The following is a 20,732-nucleotide window of genomic DNA, read 5'->3' on the forward strand; positions in this document are numbered from 1 at the left end:
ACATTGCCGCAGATGATCACAGTTGACTTTGAGGCCATGTATCTCTGATGCAGAAAAGTGCATGACATTTTGCGACCCAACTTTGGGGCCCCCTATCTCGGGGTCACTTGGTGTTAGGATCCTCAAATATGGATATGTTGTAGTGCTAGTTCCTCTGTGTCTGCTTACCGAATTTGGGGTTTCTGGCAATAATTGGCCCCCAAGATATGGGCCCCCAAATTCGGGTCGCAAAATGTCATTCTCTGATGCAGAAAAATGCATGACATTTTATGACCCGACTTTGGGACCCCCTATCTCGGGGTCACTTGGTGATAGGAACCCCAAATATGGATATGTTGTAGTGCTAGATACAGTGTCTGAATACCGAATTTGGGGTTCCTGGCAATAATTGGCCCCAAGATATGGGCCCCCAAATTCGGGTCGCAAAATGTCATTCTCTGATGCAGAAAAGTGCATGACATTTTGCGACCCAACTTTGGGGCCCCCTATCTCGGGGTCACTTGGTGATAGGATCCTCAAATATGGATATGTTATAGTGCTAGTTCCACTGTGTCTGCTTACCGAATTTGGGGTTCCTGGCAATAATTGGCCCCAAGATATGGGCCCCCAAAGTCGGTCGCAAAATGTCATTCTCTGATGCAGAAAAGTGCATGACATTTTGCGACCTGACTTTGGGGCCCTCTATCTCGGGGTCACTTAGTGATAGGATCCTCAAATTTGGATATGTTGTAGTGCTAGTTCCACTGTGTCTGTATACCGAATTTGGGGTACCTGACAATAATTGGCCCCAAGATATGGGCCCCCAAATTCGTGTCACAAAATGTCATTCTCAGATCATATTTCTGAGTTTCAGGTCCAAAAAATTGGGTTCCTTTAAAAACGCATATAAACGCAAATGCGACTAAACGCGGGTGCCGTGTTTAGCCACGTTTTGCGTCTGAAACGTGGAAATTTTTGCGTCTGAACCCATTTTTTTGCTTCTGGAAAAACGAGGTTAAACGCAACTGCATAAAAACGGCAAAAAACTAGACTGTGTGCATGGACACTTAGGATAACATTGAATGAGTTCAGGGGCAGTTGAAAAAAGTGTCCAACTACAGCTGAACACGCGTGTAACTGCATCTTGTGTGCATGAGGCCTAATGGTTATTGGACGAGGAGGACTAGACCAATACTCATACAGGGATCACTGCCCGGTCAATCATTAACCACTTGCTGACCAGGCTTTTTCTGGTACTTTTTGTTTACAGGTTTAAATCAGTATTTTTTGTTAGAAAATCACTTAATACCCCCAAACAATATATGTGTGTGTGTGTGTGTGTGTGTGTGTGTGTATAGCAGTGATCCCAGTATGTGTACATATAGCAGTGATTCCAATATGTGTATATAGCAGGGTTCCCAGTATATATGTATACAGGAGTGACCCCAGTACATTGCAGAGTCTCAGATTATAAAGGTAACACAGCAGGATGGAGAGGCTATTTTTAGAAAACGGCAGTTATTTTCAGTCGAGTCCAGAGAGATTTGAACATGAGGCTCCCATAGCAACTGTTGTCTGACATATGAAGGTGTTTCTATAATTTGTGTTTTCTGTTGACACATAAATGACATGTTTGGTGACATTATGTATAAATGATGTAATATTAATTTTGTGTACAGATAATGTAATGGGAATGGTGGGGCTCAGTCAGTGAATGTTGGAGTGATTTATATCAGATTCCATTATTAGATTTCACTCTTACCATCCTCACCTGTTGCAATTTCCTCCTTCTCTTTTTTCCCAAAACATGGGAAAACACATTTAAAAATGCTCCTTGCTCCGCGTTTAAATGCCCACCACTTCCCCTTTTTTGGAGGTGTTGTAGTGTTGGGCATTTCAGCGGGCTGGTGATCCTCTAACAGGATCGCCGCCTCACTGCGCCCAGAAATCGCCACCTCACTGCGCCCAGAAATCGCCACCTCACTGTTCCCAGCAAACGCCACCTCACTGCGCCCAGAAATCCCCGCCTCACTGCGCCCAGCAAACACCACTTCACTGCGCCCAGAAATCGCCACCTCACTGCACCCAGCAAACGCCTCACTGCGCCCAAAAAATGCCACCACGCTGCGCCCAAAAAACGCCGCCTCACTGTGCCCAGCAAATTCCTCACTGTGCCCAGCAAATTCCTCACTGTGCCCAGCAAACGCCTCACTGTGCCCAAAAAACGCCGCCTCACTGTGCCCAGAAAACGCCACCTAACTGTGCCCAGCAAATTTCTCACTGTGCCCAGCAAATTTCTCACTGTGCCCAGCAAATTTCTCACTGTGCCCAGCAAATTTCTCACTGTGCCCAGCAAATTCCTCACTGTGCCCAAAAAATGCCCTTCACTGTGCCCAGCAAACGCTACCTCACTGTGCCCAACAAACGCCACCTCACCATGCCCAGAAAACTCCTCACTGTGCCCAGCAAACGCTTCACTGCGCCCAAAAAATGCCGCCTCACTGTGCCCAGCAAACGCCTCACTGTGCCCAGCGAACACCGCCTCACCATGCCCAGCAAACGCTGACTCACTGTGCCCATCAAACGCAACCACTGTGCCCATAAAGATTTGGACAGTGATTGGACGTGGGGCGTAAAGGAGAGTTCAGAGTCCAGGATTACACCTAGGACCTTGGTATGTGGGGATGGCTTATAGTTGTGCCATTGATTTTGACAGAGCGATCAGGGGAAAAGGCACGTGGGGAGGAAAAATGATAAGTTTGGTTTTGGATAGATTAAGTCTGAGGAAGTGGTGATAGTGATATGTGAGGAGACTGAAGGAGTGAGCTGAGAGGTAGAGACATAGATATGAGTGTTGTCAGGGTAGAGATGGTATTGGAAGCCATAGGAGGCAATCAGCTGACCCAGGGAGGAGTTATAGATAGAAAATAGGAGAGGTCCAAGAACAGAACCTTGGGGGACCCCAACAGAGAAAAGAAAGGAAGAGGAGAGGAGGAAGTAGAATTGTAACTTACGCTAAAGGTGTGGTTGGATAAGTAGGAGAACCAGGGAAGGGTACAGTCACGGAGACCAAAGGCGTGGAGTTTTTTTTTTTTTTGAGGAGGGGGCGGTCAACCGTATCAAAGGCAGCAGAGAGGTCCAGGGTTAGGAGTACAGAATAGTGTCCATTGGTTTTGGCTGTTAGTAGTTTGTTTCCTAGTTTTAGGAGAGCTGTTCCTGTGGAGTGTTGAGGACGAAATCCAGACTGAAGTGGATCAAAAAGGCTATTATCAGCAAGGTGGTTGCTCAGTCCATTGTAGACCAGACATTCAAGGAGCTTGGTTAAAAAGCGGAGCAAGGAGATGGGGCATAGGTTGTTAAGATTTGATGGGTCCAGTGAGGGCTTTTAAAGTATGGGTCTGACAAATGCATGTTTTAGAGAATTGGGGAAGATGCCAGAAGAGAGGGAGAGATTGAAGATGTGGATTAGAGAGAGTAGAATAGAGCCAGAAGGTGAACGTAGCATTTGCGAGGGAACAGGATCCAGAGGGCAGGTGGTAAGATGGGCATTAGTAAGTAGTTTAGCAACCTCATCTATGGTGGTGGGGTTAAAAGAAGGAAGTAATGATTGTACCTGTGGAGGGTATCGGAACAGTATAGATGAAGTGATTGGTGATCTCCTGGGCAGTGAGTGAGTTGGTGGTGGGTGGAGGCAGTGGAGTGAGTGACTTGTATAGCGCTACCTATGCAAACTGAATCGCCTCAGGGTGCTTTCTTGCCACCAGAGTCCATCTGTGGCTTCCTTTACCCCATAAGGTCCTGACACGCTTACAAACACATACAACATTGACATACACATACACATACACATATTAAGGCCAATTTTTTTTTTTTTAGACAAGGTCTAATTAACCTACCAGCATGTCTTTGGAGTATGGGAAGAAACCGGAGTACCCGGAGTAAACCCACGCAGGCACAGGGAGAACATGCAAACTCCAGGCAGATGGTGTCGTGGTCAGGATTTGAACCAGCGACCCTATTGCTGCTAAGTGAAAGTGCTAACCACTACACCACTGTGCGGAGGACGAAGTAGAGAGTTAAAGGTTGAGAAGAGTTGAAGGGGACTGGATGATAAGGTGCTAATGAGAGAGATAAAATAGGTCTGCTTTGCAGTGAGGAAGCAGGAATTGTATTTTTGGAGGACAGATTTATATTGGCTGAAATCTTTCTGGGACTTTGTCTTAAGCCACAGGTGCTCAAGAGCATGTCTGTGTTTTTTCAGACTTCTAGTGTCATCAGTTTGCAAAGGTGGAAGGGGACAAGGCCTGATTCTGTGTTTAGTGAGGGGGGCCAGTGTGTCCAGTGAGGCTATAAGTGAAGTGCTGTAGACAGAAGTGGCTAGGTCAGTGCAGGACAGAGGTGCGATTTTGTCATAGAGGTGGTCAGTAGTAGAGTAGAGAAGAGAAACGTTGAGATGGCGTAGGATTCTATGAGTAACCGTTAAGTGATTGGAGGAGAGGAATAGAGTAAAACTGATGAGTTAGTGATCAGAGAGAGGGTAAGGATAGTTGGAGAGGTTGTATGAAGTGCATAGGTGGGAGAAAACAAGGTCAAGGGTGTTGCCTTCAGAGTCAAAGTCAAAAGAGGAGGTTAGACTGAAGAAATTTGGAAGTAGCAGGAATGTTAGTATTAGTAGGGATATTGAAGTCCCCGAGAATGACAGTGGGGATTTTAGAAGAGAGAAAGTAGGGTAGCCAGGCAGAGAAGTCATCAAGAAAGGTTGATACTGGTTCAGGGGGGCAGTAAATCACAGCTATCCTTAGAGAAACTGGGGAGACGAGACGAATGCAGTGTGCCCCAGATGAGGAGAGTGACAGAGCGGGAGGTGGGTGAAGTAGCTGAAAGGTGCTATGTGAGGCTAAAAGGATTCCAACACCCTCTCCTTTCATCCATTGGGTCTGGGGGAGTGAGTCCAAAGAAGACCACTGCGGGATAGGGCAGCAGAAGAGGCAGTGTCAGATTCATGAAGCCAATTTTCGGTAATGGAGAGTAGATTAAATGAGTTGGCGATAAAGAGATCATGGAGAGAGGTGAGTTTGTTACAGAGAGCGCAGGCATTCCAAAGGGCACAGGAGAAAGGGAGTCTGGTCTTGGGAAGCAGAGAAATGGGAACTAGATTGTGTGCATCACGGCTGCAGCCATATGGTGTAGGTTAATGGGTGCATTGAGTACAGTTAAATGAAGGAGGCCCAGGGTTTGTGGATACGTCACCAGAGGAGTTAATAAAAGATGGCTGGCTATGCAAAGCAAAATTCTCACTTCAGAAACAGACTTATAAGTGGATAACTAATAAAGATAATAAAAGGCCATCATTTAAAAGGCATAGGAAGGAAACAAACACAATGTAATATTCATTGCAGTAGGACGTCACAGATATGCGACTTCCAGGGATTAACCTTCTTTTCTTGAACCTTTGCAGGAGTCAAGACTGGCTCCATCCACTGTCAGCACTCTAGTAGCAGCTGCAGATGCATTGTACACATACTGATCCCCTTTCGAGCCTGAGCGGCCCTCACACTTTTCCCTGGTCACATAAAAAGATCAGTGGTGTCGGTGGGAACTTATCTGAGAGGCAGAAATTGCTCATTGATCAAGGAACCCCTAGCAACCTCTGGAGGAACCCTAGTTGAGAAAGCCTTTGGTAGAGGCGAGTTCCCTAATGTAACAGGAACCATTGAGTGAAGTTGTGGCTTCAGCCTTAGCCCCTCCTGACTACACTCCTCTGACATGTTCCGAGTGGGGCGAATTAATGAACTTGCTTAAATGCCGGTGTTGTGACATATAGAGTCCGGCCATCGAAAAGTGTCCCCTGCGTACTGCGCAGGCGCAGCGCTTGCCTGTACGGAGCAATAGGAGATTCGGAAAATCTCTGAAGATGGGCGGTACCTGCGCTGTGAGTCAAGGTGCAAGCCCCACCATCCAAGTGGACATAGGGCTGCACATATTAGAGGGCCCCTCGCCACGCTTCGGGCACGGCCTCACATCGCTCGGCTCTTTTTATTCTAACTCAATGTCCACTTGGATGGTGAGGCTAGAACCTGGACTCACGGCGCAGGCACCGTTCATCTTTGGCTATTTTCAAATCTGCTTGTCCTGTGTACTGCACAAGCGCAGTACACAGCGGACACTAGCCGACCGGGGACACTATCTGACAGAACAACGGTACCTATTTTGTGCTTTGGACTGCAGGGACTGACTAGAAGTTTTGCTTTGAGCAGTGCTTCAAGTTCTTTATAAATAAGGAACCATTGAGTGGTTCACTTATGAGTCAAGAATTAAGGGAAGAGTATAAAAGGGGTGAAGTGAGAAGAGTAAGTTTAGGCAATGTGGGATGGTAGGCCTGGAAGAGGGGTGGTTGAGCGGCTTGGTGTCTTTGAGGATTTATGATCCCGTGGATATGAGATGGATTGTAGTATTTATAGGTCTAGCTATCGATGACAAAAAATGAGAAGAACAGGGATCACGTGAACAGAGGTTCTAGCCTTCTCCTCACTTTACTGTTGTAATTCCCATTGGGGATATCCCCCCACAGTATGGTCACACAGATATATTGATCAGATGCAGGCTAAATGTCCAGCAACCTATTTAAACCTTCCTAATCAGGGAAGATGTTCACTGCATAAACCAGAGTTAGCAGTGCTAACTAACTGCTAGCACATGGTAAAGGCTTAAAGATGATTTTTACAACATAGCAGTTAATGCTTCATATTCTAAGAGGAATGTGTGTGGGATGGTCACATACACATCAGTCAGTCTACTACCAAACACTTTATTAGATGTCAACACGACAGATATGGTTTAGAAAAGGAAAAAAGACATATCAAAGTAAATGCTGACTGAGGTTAGTGAATGAAAACCGTGTCTCCTTATTCCATTAATAAGGTGAACATTCACTTACCAAAATGAATATATATATATATATATAAGTCTCCACTCATTTAGTATTTCAACCCCAGTGAGGTTCAGATTGTACATTATAAAGAGTGAGTTCTTTGCGCTTTTCATCAACATAAGTGGTGACTGCTCCAACGAGTCTGAGACGAGAAGTCCAGCCCCATACAGGTTTACATTCCAGTCCTGCAGCTCACCGAGCAGTCCTGATACAATCAGATTGTTGCTGAGAACATCCCATCATTGTTTTTTTTATCTAAAGTTGCTTCATAAATACTGAGAGAAGGACTCGTCTTCAAAGACACTGTGTCATCAGACACTTTGAGGTTCTTGATGAAAGAAATAGCATGCGGGCATTTGGAGTTTACGTGCTGCAATCTGGCTGCAGAAATAATTCTTTTTGGCTGCAGAGAAATGAAAGCTGATTTCCAGCCTTCTTTTCAGTCTTGCACAGTTAGCCCTTGTACACACGATCGGAGATTCCGACGGAATGTGTCTGACCGGAGCGTTTTGTCGGATATTCCGACTGTGTGTGGTCTGCATCGGACTGTTTTTGTCGGAATATCCATCGGACCAAATTTTCCAACTTGCCAGAAATATTTTCCGACAAAATGCTCCGATCAGACATACTCCGATCATGTGTAGAGAATTCCAATCGGACAAAGTGCCACGCATGCTCAGATCAAATTCCTACATCAAAGCTATTGGCTACTAGCCTGAACGTAGTCCCATCGTAACGAAATTACGTCATCACGTTCTGAAAGATTGGATTTTCTGACAACTTTGTCCGACCGTGTGTATGCAACAGTTTCGGACAGGATCCTTCGGACAAAATCCGACGGATTTGGTTGTCGGAATCTCTGACCGTGTGTACAAGGGCTTACACTGCTGTGCCGAAATTGCTTAGTTTATAAGGTGACTGTGTATTAATTGCCAGATAGTGGAGGTGGAAGCAGTACTGGATCAGTAACTGAATATAATAAATTAGTCCAGTTTCTAAGGGATGAATTTTAAGGATGTGCCATCATCATTTGGTAGTAATATCTATTATTTCTTATAGGAAAAAGACCAGCTCAGCAATGTCAGTTTTGAACAAGCAGAACCTAGATCCAAAAAGGACACCATCGTCTGCTTCCTACAAGCTGCGCAAAGCCAAGTCATTGGTATGTACTTCTATTGACATTTATCACTAAGCTCTCTCAATCATAAGCCGTTGACACTGGACCAAAAGCCACCTGAGTTCTCCTATGTGCACATTGTAATTTGTGTTTATCATAGACAGCAGTTCCCTGACAGGCAGCGCCGCTTTGAATATCAGTGCTGCCCATCCTGAGGAGATAAAGCCAAAGAGGAACAGACTGCTCCTCAGCTGTATTAGTACTGTTCATCCAGAGGAGATGAGGCCATAGAGGAACAGACTGCTCCTCAGCTGTATTAGTATTGTTCATCCAGAGGAGGTGAGGCCATAGAGGAACAGACTGCCCCTCAGCTGTATTAGTACTGCTCATCCAGAGGAGGTGAGGCCATAGAGGAACAGACTGCCCCTCAGCTGTATTAGTACTGCTCATCCAGAGGAGGTTAGGCCATAGAGGAACAGACTGCCCATTAATTATATCATTGCTGCCCATTCCAAGGAGGTGTCACTATAGAGCAGGGATATGCAATTAGTGGACTTCCAGCTGTTGCAAAACTACAAGTCCCATCATGCCTCTGCCTCTGGGTGTTATGCTTGTGGCTGTCAGAGTTTTGCTATGCTTCATGGGAATTGTAGTTCTGCAACAGCTGGAGGTCCGCTAATTGCATATCCCTATAGAGGAATATGCTGCAGTGGCCATTAGTTATATCAGTGCCCATCCTGTGGCGGGGAGACCGTAGGGGATCAGGCTGCCCATTAGTTATATCAGTGCTGTCCTTCATGAGTAAGTGAGGCATAGAGGAACAGGCTGTCCATTAGTTATATCAGCGCTGTCCATCATGAGTAGGTGAGGCCATAGAGGAACAGGCTGCCCATTAGTTATATCAGTGCTGTCCATCATGAGTAAGTGAGGCATAGAGGAACAGGCTGTCCATTAGTTATATCAGCACTGTCCATCATGAATAAGTGAGGCCATAGAGGAACGGGCTGTCCATTAGTTATATCAGTGCTGTCCATCATGAGTAGGTGAGGCCATAGAGGAACAGGCTGTCCCTTAGTTATATCAGCGCTGTCCATCATGAGTAGGTGAGGCCATAGAGGAGCAGGATGTCCATTAGTTATATCAGTGCTGCCCATCCAGTGGAGGTGAAGTCATAGAGGAACAAACTGCCCCTCAGTTGTATCAGTGCTGTCCATCCAGAGGAGATGAAACCATAGGGGATCAGCCCGCCCATTAGTTATATCAGTGTTGCCCATCCTGAGGAAGTGAGGCCATAGAGCATGGATATGCAATTAGCGGACCTCCAGCTGTTCTAAAACTACAAGTCCCATCATGCTTCTGCCACTGGGTGTCATGCTTGTGGCTGTCAGAGACTTGGTATGCGTCCTGGGACTTGTAGTTCTGCAACAGCTTGAGGACCGCTAATTGCATATCCCTGCCATAGAGGAACAAACTGCCCCTCACTTGTATCAGTGCTGTCCATCCAAGGGAGGTAAGACTACCATCTGCTGCTTCCTACAAGCTGCGCAAAGCCAAGTCATTGGTGTGTGCTTCTATTGAGATTTATCACTAAGCTCTGCCAATCATGAGCTGTTGACACTGGACCAATAGCCAACTGAGCTCTCCTGTGTGCACATTGTGATATGTGTTCACCATAGACAGCAGTGCCCTGACAAGCAGCACCACTGGGTATATCAGTGCTGCCAATACAGAGTAGGTGAGGCCATAGAAGAACAGAGTGCCTCTCAGGTATATCAGTGGTGTCCATCCAGCATATGGTAGCTATTGCCATGAGTTTGTTACATTTTTAAGGACATGCTGTATTGTAGAAGCAATCTTCCAGCTTTTACGGTGCTTTTTTTTTTGTGCCTCCCTCCTCGGTCCATGCACTCATCTGCTTCTCCTGGGAACCAAGGACCAAAAAATATATCGGGGTGGCAAGTTTCTCCTTTAGATCTGCCAACAAGTATTGTAATGCAAGAGCCTGCCTGACTGGATATAAATTGCTTGGATAGTTGAGGTATGTCCTCATATTACATAGCTTTGGTAGATCCAAGGATCAGAGATTTTGTGGCTAGATTTCAACGTTTCATGTACGTTGAGCCTAAAGCTGACCATATACTATGCAATCTGATTGTACAATTACCTTTTAGATTTATCATCGGCTATGTAGTGCAAGAGCCCACCTAACTCAATACAAATGGAACATTTGTAAGAACAATTTCGGCCTATCCATACAGGGTGCAGAGACATTGCCCCCCTGATCCAATGTGTCCGGCCCCTAATCTACATGCAGGGGACCAGATGCATGGATTCCAATGGTGTTTTTTTTTTTTTTTTTGGAAGCACATGATTGGAGCCAGCCTAATTATTTTTTTTTTATTTCTTTCGCTGTTGCCTTTGAAGATTTTCCCTTACTTCCTTTCTGGTAAAACGTTGTCCCCAGGACAGGAAGTGAGTCTCAGAAAGCAACGAAATCCTAATCCTAACCCATTCCATCTAAAACTGTCGCGTACACACGACTGGACTTTTCGTCAGAGTAGGTCCGACGGAACGAATCCGCCTGGACAATTAGATCGTGTGTGGGCTACAAAGGACCTTTGCTGTCTAAAAATCAGACGGACTTTAAAACATGTTTCAAATCTTTCCAGCGGGCTCGAGTCCGGTCAAAAAATCAGTTCGTCTGTATGCTAGTCCGACAGACGATGCTAGGGCAGCTATTGGCTACTGGCTATGAACTTCCTTATTCTAGTCCGGTCGTACGACATCACATTGGAATCCGTCGGACTTTGGTGTGCTTGTGTGTGCCCAAGTCCGTTCGTTCAGACAGTCCTTTGGAACTCCACTGAAAGTCCTTCGGGAAGACCGTCAAACCCTAGTCCGTCTAAGCCCTTGTACACACGGTCGGACATTCCGACTTAAACCATGTTGTCGGATAATCCGACAGTGTGCGGGCTCCATCGGAATATCCGGACAATGTTTTAGAGCTGGGCTATAAAACTTTCCGACAACATGATCCGATCGGACTTTGTCCAATTGTGTGTAGAGAATTCCGATCGGACAAAGTGCCACGCATGCTCAGATCAAATTCCTAGACCAAAGCTATTGGCTACTAGCCTGAACGTAGTCCTGTCATAACGAAATAACATCATCACGTTCTGAACGATCGGATTTTCCGACAACTTTGTCCGACTGTGTGTATGCAACACCAGAATCGGACAAAATCTGACGCATTTGGTTGTCGGAATGTCCGACCAAATGTACAAGGGCTAAAAGTCCAGTTGTTTGTACGCGGCATTAGAATGCGTTTGGTCCAGACATCCATTTTTAAAAATTCTTTATTTATGTAAACACTTCTTACAGAAAATGGGACTTAAACATCAAAGGCAAAGAATTAGAACCTGCATTGTATTTCCATATTTTGAACACATATAAGAGCATAGAAATTGCATTGCAGGAAGCCAAAAGACAGACCGGACATCCAATTTTTTATTTTTATTCTTTATTTTTTATTTTATTTTTTTGGACATCAAATTTCAATAATTTTTTTCTCTGCCTGAAATGAATGGTAAATATGAGAAATGAAAAAAAAAAAAAAAAGATTAATGTGTAAAAGAGTGATAGTGACAGCATGTAAACATCGTCATAGGAAAAACGTGTAATAATGTAACAATGGGTAACACCGTTTTCCCTTTCTTATAGCCACGTAAATCAGCGTTTAGACACGCAGACAATAAACAGGTACAGATATCGCACGGGGGCCCCGTGTTGACATTTCTCTGTGACCGTCACTCATTGGGCCCCCACATTCCACATCCCGTCCATACAATGGGGTCCTGTCACCGGTGGATCAGCCTGTCATCACGGCTGACATCACACACCTGCACCTCTTCATCCATTGTCTGTCATCTCCCGGGGGGGGGGGGGGGGGGGATGAAGGCCGTCACAGTCAAACACCTTCATTACCTGCGTTCACAGAGCACGCTCACATCAAAGGCTGCGGGGGAAACGGGAACAGGCTTTCCTTTTTACTTTTACAAAGGTCGGGCATGTTTGCTCAGCATTTGGTGGAGGAATTTTGTGAATACAGCTCGAAGCGAAATGCAGCGGGTGAAAGCGGATCGCGCCATACTGACAGCAACATATTGTCTTCTAATCTGCTTATTGGTGGAAGCGGAGCCTTAAAATGTATCTAAAACCAAAAAATTTTATTTACAGGTATAGCAAAACATAGTTCGACCCCTTTTTTTTTAGCTAATTCCACAATCTCCTTTGGATCTACCATCAACCTTGTAGGACCCATCTGATTTGATGCTAATTAAAAGGATTGTTGAGGTCGTTCTTCTTTTTTACAAAGTTTTGGTGAAGCCAAAGGAGGTTGCACAATCAGACTGGCCAGCTTTAGACATCTGTCACCTGAACAGGTGTCCCCATTGGAAGAGATTCCCCTCAATACCTATCAATCATTGAGAAGGTAAATTTATCCATTATGTTCACCTCTCATTCACCCATATTTTTCATCAACATGATGGGTTGACCATTTAGCCTCAGTTCCCACTGAGTAGCTTTGATGGTGCCCCCTTGCCCCAGCTGCCAATGGTTGACATGGAGTGTGCACTGCACATTTGTGGCCAGTCACTTTTTTTCAAGCAGCTAGAAGTTAGTTGGGCATGCACAGTGTGGTTTTTTCATGCCACCTGTAGGGGGATGGGGTGGAGAGTGGGCATGATGGAGCACAGTGTGACAGCAGTAACTGTAAAAACGGACATAAAGCCACATCTCGTTGGTTGCCAACTAGTTATCTGGAACGTGCAGTGAGGCAACCCTTGTATCCTGGCCTAGGCCAACAAGGACCAGGCCTAGGGTAGCACTTTGCAGGGGGGCAGCACAGAAAGAGTCCCCACCAGCTTGTGCTACACTGTTAGTTTAGCTCCAGTCTTATGGGGGGGACTGGGCTGAGAGGCAAATTAGTCTAGTTACCCCATAAAGCGGCCACACTGCTTCCGGTATGCAGGCGGCTGGCATTCCACAACTGTAGGGGGAGCGCCACTTCTAATTTTGACTGTCCTATCATCCTGGACCACAAACCTTCCTCACTGTGCTATATGTTTTCTGCTGCACCAATGGCATGGTTATATCTTCTTAGTCCTCTCCATAAAATTATCAGAAATTTGTGCTTAAAGTACTGTAGAGCTATAGGCAACGCTTTTTTTTCAATTTGGATAGAGTAAGGGAAGGTTATAACCCCTGTCAGTTTATTTTTTACCATCCCTGTCGCATTACAGAGATAGCCTTTCACTTCCTGGTCCCATAGCCAAACAGGAAGTGAGAGGAAAGCTATGCAAATTAAGGAAATCCACCCCCCCCCCCCCCCGGCCCTCAGAACTACTGTCCCCATTTGAAAATTTCAGGGCAGGTCTTAACATCAAGGGGTTTGGCCTTGAGAAGAGGGATGGGCCATATTTAAATTAGGGGGTTCACAAGTTTAGTCAGGCCTAGGGCAGCAGAAAACCCCTAAATACACTATTGCAGTGAGGGGGCACCTGGCCTTCACCCTCACCACCAGCACTGCAGCTGGGTGGCTCTGACCCCTCTGCCCACCCCTTGTCTCAGCCCTGCTGTATGCACGGGTTACCATTGTCACCAAGAAAGAAATGAGAAGAAATCCACAATTTTGGAGTTGTCCCTACAATAAGAAGTAAAGTGGAATCTTTCAATAAGGACACCTGTTCTGGGGACAATTGCCTAAAAGCAGTGGCATAGCGTTGGTTGTCAGAGCCTGGGGCAAGTTAATTATTGCTCCCCCTAACTTGTAAACCATTAGTATTCCCTGAGTCCCTTTCACCAGAATATATACACTGTATTACAAAAAGTATTGGGATGCCTGTCTTTACACACACATGAACTTTAATGGCATTCCAGTCTTAGTCCGTAGGGTTCAATATTGAGTTGGCCCACCCTTTGCAGCAACTACAGCTTCAGCTCTTCTGGGAAGGCTGTCCACAAGCTTTAGGAGTGTGTCTATGGGAATGTTGGACCATTCTTCTTGAAGCGCATATGTGAAGTCAGGCACTGATGTTGGAGAGGAGGCCTGGCTTTAATTTACCCAAAGGTGTTTTATCGGGTTGAGGCCAGGACTCTGTGCAGGCCATTCAAGTTCCTCCACCCATGCTCGCTCATCCATGTCTTTATAGACCTTGCTTTTTGCACTGGTCCAAATCATTTGGTGGAGGGGGGATTATGGTGTGGGGTTACTTTTTTTGTGCTTCTGGAAGAATGGTTGAACATTCCCATAGACACACTTCTAAACCTTGTGGTCAGCCTTTCCAGAAGAGTTGAAGCTGTTATAGCTGCAAAGGGTGGGCCAACTCAATATTGAACCCTACGGCCTAAGACTGGGATGCCATTAAAGTTCATGTGCCTGTAAAGGCAGGTGTCCCAATACTTTTGGCAATATAGTATATGTGTGTGTGTGTGTATGTATATATGTGTGTGTGTGTGTGTGTGTGTGTGTGTGTGTGTGTATATATATATATATATATATATATATATATATATTAGTAGGATGTCTGTGCCTTACCTGAGTTCCCCTGTTTGTTATCCACTTCATGTACTCTCCACTTCTCCATTTGGTCACCCAACCCCATACACACCGCCATTGTGCACCCCCAGGCCCTCCACCCTCTTAATATGCACCCCAACTCCATATAACCCCCTTCCCCCCAGGCTCACTAATAGTTGGAGGAATTTGAGTGCACGACATGCCAGTTAGCAGAGGAGGGAGGAGAGCGGCGAGGATGGAGAAGAGAAATCAGTGCGCTGCTCGCTTTATTCAACTCCGCTCACACAACCTACAAGGGAGAGAAAGGAGTGAGCGCACTGCTGACAGATCCAGAACATGAATGCGCACAGACCGATCTTCCCCCTCTTCTGACCCCAAATCCTTACTAATTTTGCTTTCCTAAGAATTTTGCGCACCTGTGGCCCCACCCTTGCTACACCACTACCTAAGAGGGGGATTCCCCTTAGGTAGATTTCCTCTCACTTCCTGTTGCTTTTCTGTCTACCGCCAGGGAAATTTTAGTTCACTTCCTGCCCCAGAGTTCAATAAATAATTCTCTAACTCCATCCAAAAAAATGTTATGAATAGTTTCCCTACTCCATCCAAAACATATAAAAGGTTTTGGCTGTGTATACTGATCTATCATTAGATAGGTCGGCTCAGGCACATGTACAGAGCTGATCCGAGTGGCTCTGTACAACGTGATCACTGTGATGACCAATTGCAGCGATCACAAATGTAAACAGCGTAGTGCTTACATTGGGGAGCACGGCCCTTACTCTTACAATGAAGGAAGAAGGCTCTAATGCATGAATACATCATTTATTAGTTCCAGATCAGAGGATCCCAAGGATGTGGGATCATTTTAACCCTTCTCCCTCCTGTATAGCTCAAAACCATCCTGTCTCTGCAGTGACCTGTTTAATAACCCTTCATCTGCAATTTTGTACATTAACACCTTCCCCTCCTCCTCCCTCTGTGTATCACCTATGCATTTAATGTATCTAGTGCTCCATTACCAAGCTCCATATGTTATCCATCCCAGTGCCAGCATGTTTTGTCATTTCCAAAAAAATGCTGCAAAAGTAGAGATCGTCTTGGGTTGTTTACTTTCATTATGGGTGTTTTCATACTGTCCTGACATTTTTATTTGGTATGTTTTATAATAAAAAGTAAGAGAAGCAGGTTTGTTTTGTTTTTTATTTGTTTTAAATGTTTGGCCTTTTTTCTTTTTTGTAGTACAAATGTAAGTAAAAAGGTAAAAATACAACCTTTGTATATTCTGTGTCTAGATGTCAATTGCAGTTGAATTTGGAAAAATCCCTAAGGCCCAATCCAGACCGAACTGGGCCGCCCACCTGAACGGAGAATACCCGGCAAATAAGACAACGGCGAAGACCCTGGCACAAAGCACCAAATGGAATGCGGGTATAAGACCTGCACCCGTACGGGCGGTAGTGCCCAAATTGTCCAAGAAGGGGAGCAAGGCCTGTGTCCGGACATCCAGGAGCTCTCCAAGTATGTTCATACTTCTTGAAAGAACCTAATCAATCTCTTAATTTTAACAGAAAAACCTCTCCATATGCATTAATCTAAGGGGCAGTCCAACTATGATTAATACTGATAGGAGTTTAGTGGGCTAAGATGGAGTTTGGTGGCCTAAGTCTTCCTTTGGTTCCTTATATCTGGTTGTATCTCTGGATCTACTGATCCTTTTTGTCATGGACAGGGGTCAGTATCCACAGAGAGGGGGACAGTCCAAGAGATAAAGGAATGTACCTAAGGAGAGATGGGTTTCATTGAGGCACTTAAGGTGCAGTGGGGTCACAGGATGACACGGGATACTCTGGAGTCACTGCATGACATAGGATGCTCAGGGGTCACAGGGTGACACAGGATGCTATTGAGTGACTGCACTGGAGTCACTGGGGATGCAAGATGCTCTGATGTCACTAGGTAACATAGGAATGCAGAGTCACTGGAGGAACAGGAGCCCTGGGAATACTGGAGACATAGGGGGAAATTTACTAAAACTGGAGCATCCGGAATCTAGTGCAGCTGTGCATGGGAGCCAATCAGCTTCTAATTTCAGCTTGTTAAATTAACCTTTGACTTAAAACCTGGAAGCTGATTGGTTTCTATGCAAAGCTGCACCAGATTTTGCACTCTCCAGTTTTAGTAAATTAGCCCCATAGGGTCTCAGAGGCACTGTTACTGGAGGCACAGGAGTCCTGGGAACATTGGAAACACTGGAGACACAGGGGTCATAGAGTCACTGGAGGTGCAGAGGTGCTGGAGACACTGAAGACATGGGAGTCACTGGAGACACAGGGGTCACAGAGTCACTGGAAGCACAGGAACATTGGAGACACTGGGGTCACAGAATGACTGGAGGTGCAGAGGTGCTAGAGTCACTGGGAACACAGGGGTCACAGAGTTTCTGGAGGCACAGAAGTGCTGTAGATACTGGAGACACAGAAGTCAGAGTCAATGGCAGTGTAGAGGTTCTGGTGGCACTGAAGACACAGGGGGAACCGGAGACGCAGGGATCACAGAGTCACTGTAAGTACAGGGGTCCTGGAGACAATAGAGAAAAAGAGGTCACAGAGCCATTGGAGGCACAGGAGCGGTGGGGACACTGGAGACACAGGGGTCACAGAGTCACTGGAAGCACAGGAGCACTGGGGACACTTGAGACACAGGAATCCCAAAGTGGCTGGAGGCACAGGAGCACTGCAAATACACAAGTCACAGAGGCACAGGAGTGCTGGAAACACTGGAGACACAGGGGTCACAGAGTTAGCTATATTTGGAAAAAATACCAGGGAACCCTTTTTCACACAGGTGTACTTATGTGTAAGCCTCTGCAAGGACGGTGTTTGCCTGCAGGGGGATGCACAGGTGTTCCATGCATCCCCATGCAGGCAGTCCCATTGATGTCAATCAGGACACAGCCGCTGCTTACAATTTGACATCCGAGCGGGTGCATGCAGGTCCCCATAAACTGTCTTCATTCTGGGACCGATGCCTGCACCCATGCAGCTGGCAAATTGCGGCTGTGTCTGTCCCCATTGACATGAGATGGGCTGGCTGGATGAGGATGCACAGTATACACTTAAGTATGCCCGTGTGAACAAGGCCTAAGTGTCTTGTGTTTAGTGCTCTGCAGAGCCTGTAGCATCAGCACCTAGGATCACTAAACACCAGGGGCAGACTGACCATTGGGCCACTCGGGCACTGCCCGAGGGCCCCGTGCCACTAGGGGGCCCCATCAGGCTTGCCAGCCTCAGTAAAACCAGGGAAAGTATGTAAAAATCTGTGTTTTTTTTTTTACATCTGTCTCTGAAATGTCCCTTACCAATATCCTTTTGGTCTAAAAATCCAGAGATTATAGCTGCCCCACCTCTCCAGTACCTTCTCAGCCAATAGAAACATGTCTGTGTATACTGTGTGATTGTATACTATTTGTGTATACTGTGTGGCCCCATAATGTCTGATTGCCTGGGGGCCCCATAATCTCCGATTGCCCGGGGGCCCCATGAGTTGTCAGTCCGCCCCTGATAAACACTTTTATTTGTTGGACTGCTTGGCCCAGTACATCTTTTGTGTAGAAAAAATAGGCAATTGCCTAAGGTGTAGCAATAGGTGGAAAGGGCAAATAGGGCAGGACTTGCAACCTATTGTATGCTGCTGAATTAGTTGCCAGCACATGGGGAGGGGGGTGCTTTGGCCCTTTTGCTAATGGACTTTGTACCATCACAGGGGTAAAGAGAGAACATACAGGTGCCCTTTGTGCTGGGGAGGACAGGGTAATGAAATATGCAAAGTAGATAAAATAATCATTATTGTACATCTCTCTCTATGAACACCGTGCTAACCAAGTCATCTCTTCCCATTTTTGTACTTTCCTTTTTCAGCAATAGCTCTGTTTGAGAGTCAGCCATGGCAGATCCCGGCAACAGCTCGCGATTCAGATGAAGAGTAGGACTCCAGAGGAGGCCATAGGAGGCATTAGCATTGGGGGGGCTGGTAAAGAGGGGACATGGGGCAAATGCCCAAAAGGACACTTTTATTTTGGTCAAATGAAGGCCCACTTGTGATAGTGAAGAGACCTTCTTCTTTGTTGTACACGCCTAACCTATGGTGAGCCAATGGATTCCCTCTCGATGTACAGTACATTGTTCAACTGACCCATGTAAACAGGTACATCCGTTTTATATTGTATATGCTACTTTGGTATTGATTTATATCATTTGCTGTACCTGTACACTCCTGGAATCCAGTACTAAAGTCTTTGCTCTTCTGGCCATGCAGCCTAGAGGCACCATCACTCCCCTGGTGTCCTTTACAGCCGATGAGATATTTGAGGTCCTCCCCATGTTGAGGTTCTAGACTTCTTAGCAGTCACTGGCTGGTTTAGCCTTCTGGGACTTTTCAAAAAAAGAATATATACAGTATTTCACAAAAGTGAGTACACCCCTCACATTTTTGTAAATATTTTATTGTATCTTTTTATTTGACAACACTGAAGAGATGACACTTTGCTACAATGTAAAGTAGTGAGTGTACAGCTTGTATAACAGTGTAAATTTGCTGTCCCCTCAAAATAACTCAACACACAGCCATTAATGTCTAAACCGCTGGCAACAAAAGTGAGTACACCCCTAAGTGAAAATGTCTAAATTGGGCCCAATTAGCCATTTTCCCTCCCCTGTGTCATGTGACTCATAAAAGTTACAAGGTCTCAGGTGTGAATGGGGAGCAGGTGTGTTAAATTTGGTGTTATCGCTCTCACTCTCTCATACTGGTCACTGGAAGTTCAACATGACACCTCATGGCAAGAACCTGCTCCCTATATCTCTGTTGGAGGTTTTGGTCACAACAGCTTCTGCTGTTTTGTCTCTTTAGATATCCCATAGTGCTCTGGGAATCCTTTGTCTTTTTAAAATGTTTATTTATAAAACAAAGATTGTATACATATATTAAAAAAATCATATATTTAACATCACTTTAGAAGACATATAAAGTTTATTATGAATATACTAGCTATAGTAAATATAATCGCTCTAAATGCACTGTCATTGCCTAACTGCAGTTCCAGAAACTGGTATCCAACCACTTGCGGAACACCTAACTGGGAATTTACATCATGATTGTTATGTTAAATAGTGGGGTTATGGCTGCAGCTAGATGCCATAACCCCAGTATAATTTTTTTCCCTTAGGTGGCCGACTTTCTGATAAAAGTGATCCCAGTGGCGGATTCACTGCGGGATCACTTTTAGAAGCCCTCCACCCTCCCTCTGCTTCCCGGGCTTATGTTACTGATCGGTGAGCCCGGGAACCATCCGACATTGGCAGTGTTTTTCTGTAGAGATGAGCGATGGCAAGATGGGCACCACTCATCTCTATGCCCTTGGAGGACTGGAGCAATGTCATACATCACTTACGGTTCTCGGGCCATGTAAACATGTTTTTGTTTTTTTTCTTAAAGTAAAAGATATATATATATATTTTTTATAATCTTTTGCTATAAAGGGTAAAGGAGAAATTTGGGGTCTTTCGGACCCCAGATCGCTCCAAAGAGAGGACCTGTCATGCTGTATTGGTAAATGTTTACTTTCCTTGTGATGGCAATAAAAGTGATCAAAAAAGTTTAGTTTCACAAAAAAAGGGGCAGTGTAAAAATATTTTTTTTTTTAATAAATAAATTTTTTTTTTTTTTTTAACCGCTTACCACCCCACCGTCGTTATACGTCGGTACTTTGAAGAGGGATATTGTTCTTGCAGCAGCTAGCTACCATTTTATCGGTGCGGGAGAGGGCCCCCCTCCCGCTGCGCCTAGGTGCCCACCCCTGCTTACCGTAGCCGCTGGCAAAGGCGGAGGCGATGGTGATCGGGTCCTTCTCCTTTTTTTTTATTGCATTTTAGTGTAAATATGATATGTGAGGTCTTTTTGACCCCAGATCTTATATTTAAGAGGTCCTTTCATGCTTTTTTTCTATTCTATAATAAATAAGGAAAAAAAATGTTTTTTAAACGTGCCCTGTCCCGCCGAGCTCGCATGCAGAAGTGGCCGCATACGTGAGCAGCTTAGTGTCATAATTCCCAGGAGTCAGTGTGGGT

At 45.4% G+C, this 20,732-nt stretch overlaps 1 protein-coding gene across 2 annotated transcripts in view; it reads left to right on the forward strand.

The window, feature by feature from the left end:
• The window catches only part of FBXO16 (F-box protein 16), a 110,310-nt gene extending 90,009 nt beyond the window's left edge, over window positions 1–20,301 (forward strand). Inside the window, exons 7-10 of one of the 2 annotated variants that reach the window (XM_077489242.1) lie at window positions 7,970–8,072; window positions 11,748–11,786; window positions 15,900–16,125; window positions 18,525–20,301. In XM_077489242.1, the coding sequence (XP_077345368.1) occupies window positions 7,970–8,072; window positions 11,748–11,786; window positions 15,900–16,125; window positions 18,525–18,592 (436 nt within the window). In that variant the 3' untranslated portion in view covers window positions 18,593–20,301. The remainder of the gene's footprint in view (window positions 1–7,969; window positions 8,073–11,747; window positions 11,787–15,899; window positions 16,126–18,524) is intronic. The other variant, XM_077489241.1, reaches the window with a different exon arrangement.
• The last annotated feature ends 431 nt before the right edge of the window (window positions 20,302–20,732 follow it).

This window comes from Lithobates pipiens, unplaced genomic scaffold, assembly GCF_037356315.1.
Source record: "Lithobates pipiens isolate NorthernLeopardFrog02 unplaced genomic scaffold, aLitPip1_a1.2 Scaffold_18, whole genome shotgun sequence".
NCBI classification, from domain to species: Eukaryota; Metazoa; Chordata; class Amphibia; order Anura; family Ranidae; genus Lithobates; species Lithobates pipiens.